This window comes from Toxorhynchites rutilus, chromosome 2, assembly GCF_029784135.1.
Source record: "Toxorhynchites rutilus septentrionalis strain SRP chromosome 2, ASM2978413v1, whole genome shotgun sequence".
NCBI lineage: Eukaryota > Metazoa > Arthropoda > Insecta > Diptera > Culicidae > Toxorhynchites > Toxorhynchites rutilus.
In genome coordinates, this window is record NC_073745.1 from 149,866,561 (window position 1) to 149,884,530 (window position 17,970).

General features: G+C 38.9%; 1 protein-coding gene across 6 annotated transcripts in view; it reads right to left on the bottom strand.

Moving 5' to 3' along the window:
* LOC129770880 (uncharacterized) overlaps positions 1 to 17,970 on the bottom strand; it is a 273,533-nt gene that overhangs the window by 22,996 nt on the left and 232,567 nt on the right. Inside the window, exon 1 of one of the 6 annotated variants that reach the window (XM_055774037.1) lies at positions 16,067 to 16,305. The exons of the other annotated variants lie outside the window; for them this stretch is intronic. Coding sequence (XP_055630012.1) covers positions 16,067 to 16,149 — 83 coding nt within the window. The 5' untranslated portion in view covers positions 16,150 to 16,305. Of the gene's footprint in view, positions 1 to 16,066; positions 16,306 to 17,970 lie in introns of those variants that run through there. 6 annotated transcript variants of the gene reach the window in all.

Here is a 17,970-nt window from a genome sequence, read left to right on the forward strand (position 1 = left end):
AATTGTTGGGGTGAAAAAGCAACACATTTTATTTAGTATTCCACAATAATGAAATTCAGCGACGATAAACAGCGAGCTGTACTGATTGAGACCTTAGGTCAATGGGAGAGAAAAAAAAATAGAAGGTAGAGAGACGGAAGGAAAACTGACGGAAAAGGGCTCATTTTTATGGCTGAAAATGCGTGTCAAGATAGCAACGAAACAAGGCTGATGAGTTTATTTTCTTTCTCTTCGTGCCGACAGCATAAATTTGCTGAGAAATTTGCCCTACTGTAGCAATCTACAATGTGTTACATGTTTTTTTTTAGTATAACAGTACGTAAATACATATTTAATTCGACGAGTCAAGCCATCCATTAGTTTTGAAATTTCACTTGAATTATGTATGAATGTATAAGATATCGATTCAATAATAACATCCGGAACGTCGATTAGAGATTTTTTTCTGGAAATATTTGAAGTTGGATACATATTGAATAATTGTTATTTAAATAATTAGATATAATATTTTTCCAGTTTTATTTTTCGTTCATTCGAAACATTCGAAGAAACCGATACGAATTTATAAAATACAAGAACTGATCAAATGGGAATAGCAATTGGTTATGGCCCCAGCGTCAAGTAAATATGTTGGAGGACAAAATGATCCAACGATGATACTCATGGCTTCAAAATTATACACGATACTTGGAAAGGGTCGGCCCGTAATGTGCACATACATAATCCAAACGATAAATCGAATTTATGATCATGTTAATGCTCAAATGTTGATTCTTTCCCTCCTCCTAAAGCATTACTGAGTCTAACCACCATTGAGTACTGCAAGAGCGTAATTTTCTTCATTGTTTTTAATCGGTTATGGGTTTCCGGAGCAACGAAGTAAGTGCATGTTTGGCTGTGCAGTCGGTTGTATCTGATGACGGAATGCCTCTTTTGAGTTGCAATCGTTAGCGATAGACGATGCCGAAGCTCCGATAGTCGACTTGTCATGAAATTCAATTGATGTCTGCAGCGAAAGGAAGAAAGTAGGGGAGATATATCACGATACAGATATATTGCATCTGTCTATTCATAGCGAAAAATACTACTCTCCGAAGTATATGATTCATCGCTTTCGATAGGCATGTTTCAATTATAAAATGCTGTCAAGATTATTGTTACTAGTGATGTGTCTGTACTTAATGTGGTTCGTTGCCAATAACCTCGGATACAGGTAATATTAGAATTATGAATTGATAGTTTGAATTATATTTATTGTTCCCTCATTATTTGATAAGGTCGTAGAGACCTTTGGTGCAGCTGGTTGAATCGGTTGTTCGTGTCTAAGCCATTTGTTATAATTTAATTTTTTCTCTGAACTCGTCGTTGATTCATGCATGCCTGAAGAATGAACTGAGTAGTTTGAAACCTCTGAAAGCTTGGTTAAAGTTCGTATCGGAATATGGTACTCGATGGGTGAATCACTTGCATATCCTTGACCCCAAAGCATACTCCATATTGGGGGTTGAATTTACAGAATCCAATCACTTGAAGGTTCTGATTCTCATTTATTTGACAATTCAACGGGTATACAGAACCCTGTTTCCCTGTTGATCCTGTTCAGAAAAATTAAAAAACCTTCGTTTATTAAATTAGACCTGAAAATGAGGTTCTGGGTAAAGGTCACGTAAGAAAACATGTTTGGTTTGATGGATAGAAAAATCAGTTGACCAGGTTCAAGGAGTGTACATAAAGAGTGAAATCAATTCGACAGTCTTGAAGAACAGGAATCATATCCAACATTTATTTATTTAGTCCGTCGTCTAAACGGCACATGTCAGGTTAATTTCTGAGGTGTTGATGAATATGTTACAACGAAGAAAGCAAAGCGAACTGTTTACGTTTTGTACTTTTGCATGTTTTCATCGTGTAAACGTCCTACACGGTTTCACATTACCAGCGAGTGGTTAACGGCCTCTTATAAACCTTTGATTGTCTGCTCTCAGCCACAACATGAAGAAAGTATACTAATCTTGTACATTATGCAACAATGTATAAGTTCACATCTTTTCTAATAGAATTTTAATGTATAGTGAATCCGTTCACGAATCCAAACGGTGCTCCTTTGAATAATACATAACGGTACTCAGTATAAACAAAAGGTGTCACCAATGCTTGAGGAAAGGTTTAATGGAAAACTCCATGTATTGCGGCAAAGAGTATTGTTATGTATGTTAAAATAGAAAGATAAATGGCGGAAGACGCCAAACTAATTATTTTTTTGATACACGCGAACACCTGAACTGCGTTTCGGGGAATGTTTCGAAAGATATCATACGAATTATAGCACATATTTTTATATGAATACAACACACTAAACACATTATTTAGTGAATACTTATCTAAAGTTTCCTTGAATATAAATAAATCTTGTTCATTTTTCATAACCTCACAAGTTATACATTTTCTGCATATAATCCTACAAAGTTATACAGGGTCTTTCAGATTAAAAGCTCACGCAACAAATTTTAATAACTTTTACTAAAGTGAACAGATTTATATTTTTAAAAAACTAAAATAAATCATATTTTGGGACATTTTCGATGTGACCACGGCGCGTTTTAAACGGTGAACAAAATTCTTCATGCACAACTCTAACATTAAGACTTCGATGCTGTTGAAAATCCGAGTTATTTCTTCTTTAAGTTCCTTTAGGTTCCTCCTGTGGCTTATTAACATAGAAACGGTCCTTCATGTACCCCCAGAGGAATTAATCGACGACGAGATAAAATTTTACCATAAGATGACAAAGTTTCATTAAGGTTCCGGTTGCTCGAGTAATACGATTTCACTTAAAATACACGTTCTTGTAAATTGCACATCTTGACACAAAAAACCATCCGATCAGACTAAACGAGTAGCCGAATATTATTGTCCCGAAGTGGGGAATGCAGTGTTACCATCGACGTAGCAAAAAAAAAAATTATAAGGAGCTATTCGTTTTTTTTTGCGTGAGCGATTGATCTGAAAGACCCTGTACATCACTGTTTTTCAAGTCAAAATAATTCCGACCGCAAAGGGTTATTACTAAAGTTTCATACGGAGGGTTTGTCCCAGGGAAGAATGATCTTATGAATAAACACTGGCCTAGATTTGATAGTGTGTTGTGCGTGAATGATGTTAGATGAAGTGCGTTTTTGATATTTTTCGATTTTTTTGTATGAAAGACCGCAGTGATAGGTGTTGCGGGGAAGAGGTGTACGTGACATCGGCATAGAAGCTGCGAGAGAGTCGGCTTTGATCTTCAAATTGGCATTTTTCAAAGACAAGACAAATAAACTTTGAAGTTTGAAGCCTCTACAATATAAAAAAGAAAAAGAACGTTCGCATACTCAGTGCAGTGCATGCAATAAGGAAACAATTTGCGATACATGACCAGCTTGTGTATTGTTTTAGCGAAGACTGTTTAACAATTGATTCTACCAAACCACACAAACCATTAGCCTTTTTCAGAGTCACCTAAATTTTCTATTGAAGCGTTGATTCCAAAATATCGACGCATATATATTCGAATGTTCAAAGAGATAAACAAATCAATTGAAAAAAATATGTTTGTAGTCCTACGTTAACAATGCGCCCTTGTTCTGGGCACAACTTCTATATTTTTTTCATTTGTTATGTTTCGCTTGTTCACTTCGTACCTGATTGTTTCTAAAGTTCTAAAGTTCAACTTAATTGTTATAATTTTTGTCAATTCCAATTTGTGTTTTCATATCTCATATACAGGGTGTGTGTGTTAACAAAATGAAAATACAAGATATTCTTGTTTGCGTCAATTTTTATAGAGGCAATGTTTATTCAGAACTTTTACAATTTTGTAATTTTGATTTCGTCGATTTTATTCCGGTAATTTTAATGTGAAAGAATCACTATCAGGTCTATCTGGATAAATTATTCGAATTGTAGGACAGTCAATATAAGCACCGCTTTGATTGTACATCACACAAAAATAGTTAGAATCACTCGAATAAGGCTGGATAATGAATTAAATCTCAATGTATGGGTGGCACACGAGTAAACACTTCGTAACGAGCTCTATCCAATATACCCATCTGCAAATCGATCCTTAATCGGAGTTCTTGTATTTTGTAAATGGAGCCTAACTCATGAAATCTAAAATCTAAAAATCTTGCCGAAACAATACAACATTTAGGCTCACAGGATAATGCAATCACAAAAACTCATTTAAATACTATTTGGAATATAAGTCGCTGGATTTTTTTATTCTTTTAATTTGATTTGATCAACTTGGGAAAATATAATTGAATAAACATTTTCGCTATATGAAGAGGTAAAGAAGACAAATGTTCATGTATAAATCATGTAGTCCCTTTTTTACAGATTACAGTAAAACACACCCAATTAAAGCGAATTGGAATTCTTTCTAGCAAAAAATGGCAAAACATAAATTATTGCCTTCTGAATAAACCACTTGTGCTATATTTTCAAAACACCAATATATCACTGACTCTTTACGCGATCACTTCTCGATAATTGTCAACATCAATTAAAAACTGTAAGCTAAAAATTGTTAGTCAACGCTATTCATATAATAATCAACCACAAATTAGTTGTTGACACGTGATGCAAACCTGATACGGCTGACAAAGCCACAGTTCATTTACACGCCTGTTGCAATGCTCAAGACTTTCAGTTCCAGACAATTATCTCATTACAAGACCATATGGAATTCATTTCTGCACAGAAGTGGCTTGTGCGCTTAAGTGTCTATTTACGCGCGAATGAAAGTAAAACCAATTTAACCACAGCAGAACGGTGGCACCATACGCATGCGCCTATACGGTGTCAGCTTGGGGTTCCACGGAAGCGTATGTGCGAAATGGTATTATTTTCGTAAACTCACCCCAACGCATTGAGGCATATCCGATATGAAATTACATACTCCACCGAAGCGCGATTTTTAATTGCAGCTAAGTTACAAGCAATTCCTGCTCTAGTTGCAGCTTGGACGATGCATTTTACGGGTTATGCATTGGCGTTATGTCTTCTTGAGTCAGCGGCATTGTGCAATATCCGTTGGGGAAAATTGTTTCAGATGCGTCGGTGAATTTTCCGCCGAGTTCGGGTAATTATTTACACCGATTACAAGTATAGCCGAACTTACATTTTTGATGATCCCAAATATAGCACTAACAGTTACGAAATTGCTTTTATGCCTCTATCTTCTATTCCAAAAACTGAGTTCAAAGAATGAATTCATTTATGTTGGACATTGCTATGGATATTCCTACAATTCCTTCATCTACGCACCTATACGTAGTGGACTTTTCTGAAAATTATTTCCTAGCTTTGTTACTGTCGTACCCAGTGCCGATGCTTTCCAAACAAAAAGTCCACTGTCGGGCCAATGAGATCGGTGCGAACCAGACGGAAAAATCGAGTGACAGTCCCCTCAACGTGTTAATGGAATCAAACTTACTTCGCCAGAACGAAAACACCTTTCGGTTTGAAAATCTACCTAATCACATAACGATAATTGACCCATGGGCCATGGCAAAGTTAAATGAACAAACAAAACCACATACATTGTTAGCTTAACCTTTACTACCAAAGGTTTTTCCGGGAAATGAATTTACCGGCCAATTTGGGTGTACTAAAGCTCTTTAGTCGAGAACATAAATGGCAGCGCAAAAGTAACAAAAAAAATGCCCTAGTGCACAAAGTTTTGATTGTTTGAAAACAAAAAAAAACAATTTAGCTAATGAAACTGGAAAACAATTGCAGCTATGCTGTGTTTATGATTATTGCTTTTCTTGATAGATTTTATGGAAAGAGAAAATGTTCAGCTCCCATTAGTTATGAGTGTATTGTTCCGAAAAACTGTTTGTTAGAACTCTATCTTTTGAGAATTGTATATCGATATGCAGAAAGTTAATATTCATTTTATCCGATTGAAAATTTGGTCTAGCAATATAATGTACAGGGGTAGAGTAAAAATGAGAACCGTTGTATACTTTCTTGATTAAGGGGATTTTAGGGGTGAACCGTTGAAAATGAAAAAATCTGCTACTAACATCATAAAACACAGCACAGAGTTCTGAATGAACAACTATTAAAGGTGTAAGAGGTCTTTTCAAATAGTTCTATTCAAAAAATATCCAGATATTTTCGATTTTTTTTGTGGCGTTAGCTGATACCCATATATCTATCTCTCTTGCAAGTATTTTGGATCTTCTTAGATTTGTACTCCATCTAAAAAATGGGTTAAAGAATCTGTATCAAATTGTGTGTGAAGAACAAAATTAAGAGCGCGGACGCATTTCTAATGATGACTACAGCATATGGTGGAGTTATCTTGGACCGAAGCAATGTTTATCGGCGGTACAAAATGTGGTCAGAGGCCCGAGAAGATGTGATCGACGAAAAGCGTGATGGACGGTCAAGCACGTCAACAACAGACGAAAATATTGATAAGTAAAATAAACAGTTTTGGCCAATTATCACATTATCGTTAGATAAGTTGGTGAGAATCTTAACATATTGATTAGCTCATTTCATTCAATTTTTATCAATGACTTTAGCATGAGGTGGATTGCCCCGAAATTCGCACAAAATTACACAACTTCGACCAAGAAGTGCATCGTATCAACATTGCTGCGGATCTTCTGGACTCTGTCACTCTACCTCCGCCAAAATCCTTGAATCATGGAACAGGTTTTATACATCTTTATATTTTACCCATATTTTTTCTTCCAAAATATAGTATAAGAAAAATGTGGATCAATGTTTAGTCACTCAATAACCGGTTTATCACTAAAATGTTCATATCTATATTTTCCTTACTAGTTGCCCAGATTTATATAGTTTTTTTTTCATATTAATAACAATAAACTTCAAAACATCTAGGCAAATTGATTGCAACGCATATAATTACAATATAAATCAGAATAAACATTGTATATTTTATCAAACTTTGCTAAAAAGTTAAGTTGCGAATAGTTTCTTTTTGTTCATGATGGTGCAGAACAGTATACTTCAAGTGGTCATCAGGCGGTCAGGTATAGCATCGACCAAAGGATTACGAGCATAAATTGAAAACGAAGCGTTCCAATAGGAAGCTTTTAGATCCAAGAACATAAACATCCTGACGAAATAAGCTATAAAGAACAGCAGCAGAAGTCAGTCCCTGACACAACGCATACCGAATCGTGATGGCTAAGATAGAAGATCCGACAACGGCTGTCCTGAAAAATTTAGGATTTCCATGATGAAACGTCTCAATGATGTGTCAATATACACCGAGCCTAAGTGAAAAAAGTGCCCAATCTGTGGTAATCTAAGGGTTTTCTGACATGTTTAGGATGATGTTGTGGAAATGTCTGATCGAAGTTCACTACACCAACAAACGGGAGATTCTGAAGTATGTCATCGTATCAGCTTCGTACAGACTCTCACGCATGTCATTGGAGTTATTGGAGAGAATTATTCCTCAAAAGTCGAACTAAATTTACGGAGAGTACATATGATTGCAGCTCGAGTTCGGTGAGTGATTGTAAGAGCCAAGAACTCGTTCAAACAAAAGCGAAGATAAAATCAATACTCCGGTGCGGTAATGGTCCACTACAACAACGTTTTCACTATTTTTCAACTAAGAGACCATTACCAAGTTATAGTGACTACTGAATGAAAGTCCTCAGCTTATTAGGGAAACTTTGAGGAGCCACTTCTTGAATAGATTTCTGGTCTACTATCATTGATTGAGGAGTGATCGACAAAGATCAAGGCGGGTGTATCTAAAGGCTCCAGAATTGAGCTTATGCTCTGGAAGTAAAGGGTCATCCATTAGCGACTTGACAGTTTTGTGTCAACATGTGAACGAACCATTAAAATATTTTAATTATCCGTCAATGTCAAAACGTTAGTAAAAATCAACATTTTCATTGAAGTACACGAACGAACAACGCTCAACAATTATTGAAATTTACAGTTCATGTTGTTTGACCCCATTGGATTTTTTATAGTGCTATGTCAAGTCACTATGCCAATATTATATATGCCAACAAGCCAGCAACTTTAGGAGAGCTTGGAGACAATATCCAATGCAAAATTCGCAACACTCCGGTCGAAATGTGTGGTCGAGTAGTGGAAAATTGGGTCCAACGGATCAATCACTGTAAACGGACCATGGTAGTCATATGACCGCAATCGAATTTCATTCTTGAATTGTAAGAGTTGAACTACAACCAGAATAAATTTGAACTCAATATCTCAAAAAACCTTTGTTTAATGAAAAAAGTTGACAAGTCGAGAGACCCGTTAGTTGGTTTCATGGATGAGGATGTTTCAACCGTAGTAGGAAAAACGCTCGAAGAAGTAAAGATGTTACTGATTTATGCGTTAATTAAAACTTGATGTAGAGAAGAAAACAACAAATGGGCCGCTATGAAACGGAAGTTAAAATTTCAACGCACATGCTGAAGTACCTAGGAATGAAAATTAACAACACGCCAAACTTTATCAGTTACCCCTGCAAATAGGCGACGAAAGCCATAAATGCGGTAGTCAGAATCATGCTGCTGGACCAAGAAGGGACTTTCTCCATCAACGTCATCCTCGCACAGGAAAGCGAAAGCGACTTCTCAACTAGAGAAGAGTATGTAGCCAAACCTTCTAACCCTCTGTAACCAGCTCCTCTTAGCGAGTTGACGCGTCTATGCCCAGTCTTGGTGGTGCTCGGGAGCAGTATCACGAAAACACCAAGCAACGAACGATACACAAGATGATTTTAAACGGACTAATCGACATAGACCCAGACGACAAAAGTGCGCTCATGATTTGAAATTCAGGACGTGGAATTGTCGATCCATCAATTTCATCGAAAATACTTGGGCTTTCCGGGCTATTGTAGAATCGCAAGTTTGACATCGTAGCGCAGTGGGAAGTGTGCTGGAGAGGATCTGTAGTATGTACGTTTCGCGAAGGTCATACCGAATAGAAGAATATAGTGTTGAGTGTGAATATCGGGTGGATTATCTGGTTCAATCGAGTCCCGCAGGGGGCTTCGCCAAAGTGATGTCATCTCTTGCCTGCTATTCAACAATGCGCTAGAGAGTGTTATGAGACGAGCGGCGTGGCATGATTTTCAACCGATCCAGTCAATTCATCTGCTGCGCTGAGGACATTGTCGGTAGGACATTTAAGACCGTAGCCGAACATTACACCAGACTTATGCATGAAGCAGGGAGAGTGGGACTGAGAATTAATGCATCTAAATACATTCTGTCTACCGAATCATTGCCGCGAGATCCGGAGACACATTATCAATGGGAGTCGTGCCTACTATAACCTGCACAAACACCCCAAGTCGAACAGATTAAGCAATCGTGCGAAATGTTCCCTGTACAAAACGGTCATGAAACCGGTTGTCCTCTACCGGCACGAGACGTGCCCAAAGTTCGAAGAGGACGAATGAGCTCTCGGAGTTTTTGAACGACGTTTGTTGAGAACCATTTTCAGCAATGTTCAGGAGGACGGCGAATGGAGGCGAAAAATGAACCACAAGCTCAAGCGGTGAACCCAGCATCCATTAAGAGGTCAAAGTTGGAAGGATACGCTGGGCAAGATATGTTGCAAGAATTCTGGACAACTGTCATGAAAAAATTGTGTTCATCGAGAATCCGATGGGTATGGGACGACGAGGAGCGCAGCCAGCAAGGTGTTCAAACCAAGTGGAGCAGGACCTGGCGAACAGGGGGTGTCCGATACTAAAGTCGAATGAATCTGAAATTCAAAAATCTCCATAATAACAAAAAAGGAATATTCCGGTTTCCCTTTTGTAGGTAGTAGAAAAAAAATCTAGAATTTCTACATAAACTTCGAGACTTTATTCAGCATAGAATCAACCGATTTAGGTCAAAAATTTGGTTCTTTTGAATTTGACGCTTTAAAACCGGCGAATCTCTTATTCGAACTGGTTTTATAACAAATATCATTATCTTTCTAAAGTAAGTTACAACATATCATCTTCGGCAGGAAAAATGAATTTCCGTGTGCTGAAGGGTGAAATAAACAGATAAAAGCACCTTTTTCATAAATTTTAAAATACAAATGAAACGCAAATTTCTGCATTACTCGAGAATCAATCAAGCAAATGAAACCAACTTAGGCATATGGATGTTTTAGGGTGCTATAAATGTTTCTATGGTAGTTAGACACTCCTCCCCCCTCTCTTAGGAGGGGCTGCCATACAAATGAAAGACAAATTTCTGCATGACTCGAAAACTAATCAAGAAAAACAAAACGTTTCTATGGCGAATAGACAGTCCTCCCGTCTCTCTGAGGGGGAGGGGGGCTGCCATACAAATGGAGCATACATTTCCGCATAATTCAAGAACTAATCAAGCAAACGGAACCAAATTTGGCATGTGGAGGTTTCATGGGGAAGAAACATTTCTAAGGTGGTTCAACACTCCTCCCCCCCTCTCTAAGGGTGGGCTGTCATACAAATGAAAAACAAATTTCTGCATAAACTTGAAAACCAATGAAGCAAATGGAGCCAAATTTGGCATGTTAAGATTTTTTGTGTCTGAAAATAATCTGATATTATATAATGAGTTTTGGTAGAAATAGTAGGATTTTTTAGTAAAAGATAAATTCAACGGGGTCGATTAGAAGATCAATCAATGAACATTTCTGCAATTGGACTCATGAACTTGTGCTTAGTAAGAAAAGGTGAATGTTTGAAGGTATTGATAACAAAAAACAAATTTTGGGCAGGACGAAATTCGCCGGGTTAGCTAGTGTGTGATAAAATTGCACCATAATATAAAATGAATGTATTGTGTCCTAAGAGTAAAAAGAGTAATCGTGAACCAAAGTATGCGAAAAGGTTTTAAGCGTTCTTATTTGCGATGTGTCTTTTGATTCGGTCTCTCATATTGCTCTTATATTGCTATCTATATCAAGGCGCGTAGAAGTATATCCTAAGGTGGGCCAACTTGCTAAAACCACTCTTCAACCCAAGGCGCCTAGAAGTATATACTAAGGTGGGCCAACTTGCTAAAACCACTCTTCAGCCATCTTGGAAGTCTACTGTGTTTTGTTTGTAAACAAAACACAATACGCTATTGCCGAAGGTCGCTCATGATCAGTCTGTCTCTTTCACGCTACAAGCAAATAATTCCCCTTCTACTTTCTTCCGTGCTGTTTTCATATACCGCTCCCCTAACCAACTTAGTGACGAAACGGCCTCACCTAGTACCATAGACCCGTCTTGCTTCAGCCATCTTGAAAGTCTACTGTGTTTTGTTTGTAAACAAAACACAATACGCTTGTGCCAAGCTCGCTCGTGATCAGTCTGTCTCTTTCACACTTCAAAGAAAAAAATCCCTTTCTGCTTTCTTCCATACTGTTTTCATATACCGCTCCCCTAACCAACTTAGTGACGAAACGGCCTCACCTAGTACCATAGACCCGTCTTGATCTATATATTGGGTTGGGGAAAAAGAAATGTCGTATATTGTCAATATATGGCAACAACTAAACATATCTTGTGTTGTATTTATCGCATCGGTCATACTATACGGCTATTTAAAGACGACATTCTGTGCTACAAGGGTCGTTTTGACAGTGTTGTGATTGTCCTTTTCGGTCTCAAGTTATAACGCGTCAAAGATGGAGTCCACCAAGCAAGGAATTCGCCATAATTTACGTTTTTACTACCTGCGAGGTAAAACTGCAACGAAGGCGGCTGAAAAAATTCGTGTAGTTTATGGACCCGATACTGTAACGATTCGTACAGCACAGCGTTGGTTTGATCGATTTCGTTTTGGTGTAGTGGATGTCGAAGATACACCCCGTACTGGTAGGAGAATCGTCGTGGAAACCGATAAAATCGTTGAAATCATCCAAGTAGACCGGCATGTGAGCACTCGCTCGGTTGGTCAGGAGCTGGGTATAGACCATCAAACCGTTTGGAACCATTTGCAGAAGATTGGATTCCAAAAAAATAATAGGAGGTTGTGTCCAAGATACGACCGCATTGTTGACGTAGAACTACGCTGTTATTTTATATAAGTCGCTTGTTTATACCTTCCGATATTATTCTATAATGCTGTGAAAGTTTAGAAGCAACTGCTTAGTAGAATAATCTCAGAAATGATTTTTTCATTGTAGAATCAGTTGACGATAATTGATTGATGATTATTCTTGCCCTCGCAAATCAATCGTATGCCGCAATTTATTTCATGTCAATACATTGAAAATTTACCTCGAAGGCTATTCCGGTGGCCTTTTTCGAAATTGACATAGACTCGGCTATAGTCGATTATATACATGTTGCACCAGCACTATTATTCCATATCTCATAACTACATCCATATATCTTTGGCACCGCATGTAAACAACAACAATGACAACACTTGCAAGTATCAAATATCATGCTACATGTTATTTAGTATTGCCTCAAAGGAATCGCACCTCTAGACATCGTTCGTACAAACTAAGCGTAAACCAAGCGCCAAACAAGCGTTCACAATAGCATGCATACAGAGCCATACATTGGTGGCTTGAAACTACTAGCAATATAAACATTTCTCGTCATTTTGCGCTATTCTCAAAAGAAACGCTTCTGTTAATATTACTGGCCTCGAAAAGAGTTGCATTACTTTCTCATGCTCGAGAGAAGCGCAGCTGTCACCCTTAGTGGAGGAAGTTTTGCTACTGGCAAGCAAAACCTAATCACATACAAAATTCCAGAACATTTACTTTCTTGATGACTAAACAAGAGAATAATAACAACCTCGAAAACAGTAGCAATGTTTCATTGCCACACAGCTTGTACTCTGATGTAACACCCATCGATGCGAATTCGTTGATGAGTTTGTCAAGAGCGACCGCCTTCACCACCAGCGGGGGTAGCTTGATTTTGGTTGCTGCCTCACCGTTTACATTTTCGACCGACGCGCCGAAATCGCCTACTTCGCTGTTGTTCGGTGCGGTGTCACATTCGCGAAGGCTCGGTTCAGTGTGAGCGCTTTTCACTGCACCAACACCGCGTGCATCATTAGATGACGCTTACCTCGAAATTTCATTGCCCCTGGCAATGCGTTCGTTTTTTGCAGGGCTCGAGCCTGCCTTCCTCTTTTTCTTGCTCATCGCACACTACGCGAAGCGTCCAATTTATGACGCGCGAAGAAAAACACACGATACGAATAACGCGAAAAGCGAACAGAAAAATCAAACGACGATTTCCAAGTTGGATTACCACTGGTGGGGTCCAATCTTAGATCGAAGCGCAGCGAAAGCAAAATGAACTGGATTACTCAACAGTCCGATGCCGAATGAAAGTTTGCCTCAGCGAGATCCACTGTTTATACTCTAGGCAAGTATTCCCCTTCATTCTTCTTCTTTTCCTTTCTTTCTCTCTTTCTTTGTTTTTAAGAGGCTTTAAACTTTGCAGTTCATTCGCCTCTATACTTTTCCTTTGTTCACGGAGACTTTAAATCCTACGATTTCCCCTCCGTTGGCGTCGATAAGTTGCTCGTTATTGATAGCTCTGTTCGGGAAAGTACTCAAATGGACAGAACAAATGTATGGGAAAATAGAAACACTTAAAGTTTTCATGAATTTTAACCATTTACAAACTAGGGGATTCTAATGTATGGCATATTAAACAAATCTTACGGAATTTCCGATTCGTTCAGTATGTAAATCGCCAAAATCCGTTCGCGGCAAAAATAGTTATTTACGTTAACTTTATTTCATAAAAACGTGACCTGTTTTCTGATTTGACACCCTTAATGAAAGACGTAGTTCTACGTCAAAAGCTGGATGTATGGGTGCCACACGAGTTGACGCAAAAAAAAATCTTTTAGACCGAATCAACGCCTGCGATGCACTGCTGAAACGGAACGAACTCGACCCATTTTTGAAGAAGATGGTGACTGGTGATGAAAAGTGGATCACGTACGACAACCTAGAGCGAAAAAATTCGCGGTCGAAGCGCGGTGAGCCGACCCAAACCATCGCCAAGCCCGGATTGATGGCCAGGAAGGTTTTGCTGTGTGTTTGGTGGGATTGGAAGGGACTATGAGCCACTGCTCAACTATGGCCAGACCCTAAATTCAGTTCTCTGCTGTGAGCAGCTTGACCGTTTGAGGCAGGCGATTGACCAGAAGCGGCCAGAAATGATCAATAGGAATGGTGTTGTTTTCCACCAGGACAACACTCGGCCTCACACATCTTTGATGACCCGCCAGAAGCTACGGGAGCTCGGATGGGATGTCCTTTAGCAACCACCGTCTAGTCCGGACCTGGCTTCAAGTGATTATTATCTCTTCCGGTCCATGCAAAACGCTGTTGGTGATACTAAGTTGGCCTTAAAAGAAGCTTGCGAAAACTGACTGTCTGCGTTTTTTGCAAATAAGGAAGGGGGTTTTATAAAGCGGGGGGATAATGAAGTTGCCTTCTAAATGGCAACAAGTTTGCGAACAAAACGGCGCAAATTTGACTTAAACTGGATCATTTTAAGTATGTTAAATAAAGCGTCAAATTTCGATCAGAAATACGACATTTCTTTTTCCCCAACCCTATATTATACCAATGCTGTACCAGTATAAGGGGGTAGAACATTTTATTTTATTGATAGGCTCATTGAATGTTATAAACAGGATGTCAAAACATATGCTAAAAATTAATTTTCGGTGCACTTATCAAGGTGAAGAATGGTACAATATCTCGATAACAATCAAAAGTCAAAGTATTTAAACGATTATTTCACGAGCGAAAAGGGTTCGGCTACCACTGCAAGGAACGACAACGGCTGTGTATTCGGTAAATGACAGAGTTAGATAAATCTCAGCGAGAGATTGGTGTAGTCCTCGTACGATCGTACATATTCGTTATCGGTGCCCTCCGTGATCCGAAACCACGTCCCGAAATTACAGGTAAAAATGACGATCGAATGAATCAACATTCCAACATCAATCAGTTCAAATCGTAAGAGATGAACCAGCCTACGGCTGATAGTCTCTATAATAAAAAATAATAAAAAAAAGTTTAAATCGTCAGTTCAGACTCCTTATGAGAAACAGATCATTGGAGGTTCCAATGTTCACATGCGTATCTTTAAGTAGGATTATAATATACAAAAGGTCATCTCGTAAATGATACGAAATGGTGTAACATTCTATGTTTAGACGGAACAAAAGTGAAATTGATCGAAACCGATTGAAAACGCTGGGTTCACTGTCTTGTTGACTCAATTTTCAAGCCACATTACACAACCGAACCATTTCACAAGCTGTTCCAGAGGTAAATTATAGACAGGAACAGGGGGTAATCACATGGTGTCAGTTCTGTAAACTTTTAATGTGTAACTATCGCTGTTTGTGGCCTAGAGTTGATGGAACACGATTACACTTCTGTTGGTCAAAACTGTTGGACGATTTCTTCTTTCAGGTGCAATAGTAAACAACACAGGTCCGAACTAAGAATTTGACCATGTGGGAGCCGCTCAGAGCTTTCAGAGATTGGTCATCTTACTCGGCAATTGATATCGTATCATTATCGGCCTCCTATTAGACGACCTGAACATGGTGTCGGTACCAGTGATTTTATTTTCTCTCAACCTTATTGTATCCTTACAAATTACACAGTTTTTTGCTCGCCAAATCAAGTATTGACGGCATCATAAAATACACTTCACCTAGACCGCACGATGCACTTACTGACGTGAGTTAACACTTTCGACTTATGGAGTTTGACCTTCTCCCTATAGGAAAACCATTTTCGCTTACTCTGAAAGTGAAGTGGGAGGGATAATTTTGTGGGACGCCTTTATTATTCGTAACTGCAAATGCACGCTCATCAATTTCTATGCAAATTACTAATAATTTTCCCATCGATAGGGAAGTCTGCAGAAGAAAAATTTGCCTAAGGCATAGGAAACCCAGTGTGGAACAAAAGCTGCTGTACACACATTGTCGAACGAGGAAATGAATGCGCGCCAAACAATGAAAATCCCGTGCAACAAAGTATAGCAAATCGCAAACAGCGGAAAACTCACACTTTTTTAATCGCAGCCCTCGACACTGAAACGAATTCACTGCTGATCCCTCTATAGTAATTCATATTCCGTAGTAGATCCATGATGAAATCGAATCGCAGCCCCCAAACACTGTGTTTACTTCCCTGCAGAAGTGCAAGATAGAAACGAAAACAAAATACCGAAACAAATCCACCCGATCAGCCGCAATCTCGAGCGGAGAATTTTTCCAGACTTTACATCGAAGAAAGTGGTAACGCGCGCACACTCCAGCAAACCAACTTCGCGACTTCTTGCTCAACCGTTACTTTGTGCCGTACTGACAGCGCTCCTCATCGGACACGCCCCAGGCTCATCGTTGCGCACCCACTCTCCCCAGAGCCGAGATGGCAGCAATATGGCCATCGCCATAGATTAGAAGTGAGGGCCAAGATCCGCGGGAAAAGCTGCTGAACATTACCATCTGATGCAGTGTGAGCGGTAATGCAGACGTGATCATAATGATGATGGTGCCCGGCTGTTGGCTGTTTTGATGGAGGGCCATTAACGTCGAGCTCAAGTGCGGAATTTGCATGCGCGTACGCAGCTGCTTGCTTCTTTTTTCTTCCTTTCAGTGCAGCAAGACAACTTGATCATCCGCAGGGTCACTGATTGACCAAGGATGATTGAAGAGAAATTGCGTTCAATCAAACGAATTGGATAATTGTCCAAAATCTAGTCTGCCCCCAGAGGCATTGAAAGTTTCAAAACGCTTTCAGCGATTCGAACTAATTCTTTCTAATTTGAGTCGATTTTGTTTGATGCCAATTGTGTGGATGGATTGTTTATGCGATTAGAAAACTGTCCAGCTGGTTACGTTAGATGTGTGCCCGCGACTCTAGCCATTTTATGAGCTTTGGAAACACGCACATTTGAAAATTCTACGAGATTTGGTTTCGTAATCAGAATGTGAAATCAATCATCGTGGGCTATACTCTTCCGGCTTGCACTGTGGTCACGCGTATTCTAGAGCTTGCCACTCCAGAGTACATTTAAGGCGTGTTATTCGGCATAGAAATCTCAACCAAGTATTACTAATAAAAATGACGCAAGTAATGTTACGTTGAGAAGGCAGAAGTTCCACTGGAACGTTAGTGCCATCCAAGAAGAAGAAGGGCTATACTAGATCGGTTGGTACATTTGTTCTTATGTTAATTTAGTTGTTACTAGCTGGATGAGTTGTTATACAGGGATTGTACTTAGTTTATTGATAAAAATTAATAAACTAGACTGAAGATAAACTGCCATGTGTATTTGGTGAGTTCCACTTGAGCAACGAAAAGTACTTCGACCCGATGTTCGATTCTGCATTGAGTGGAACTTCATTTGAAGTACAGTGTGTACTGTAATAGGTGTAATAATTTTTCCTTTGAGCAGCCAAAAAACATTATAGTAAATTTCGCATCGAGTAGGTTTTGATGATTCATTTGCCTTTTAATGATTTTGACTTGTACGGAGTTAGTGCATTTGGTTGTTTCGTTTATATGTAAAGCTATTTTGGGAATACAGTAAAACCTGTTTTTGCGCGGTTTTTTTGTGCGAAATTTTTTTTGTGCGCTTTTTTGTGCGGTTTTTTTTGCGCGGTGTATAAAAAGAATCATATTTGACGAAGTTATCGCCCATTTAGTTTTTTTCGATGGTTTATATGCATTTCAGTGCGAAAAAAAGCATATTTGCGTCTCAATTATCCACTTCTGAAATCATTCCCCTCCTCTCATCAAATGCTCTAAGTTTTTCTAAGTTTTTGCATGACATGATTTCTAACAGCAAAACGTTTCGACATGCAACTAAAAGCACAAAGCAGCCACGCGCAACCGAAAAGGCAAAGTATCCAATCGCAAAGCAGGGAAACAAAAGGAAATTGAACGGTGAATGGCGTGGATTTG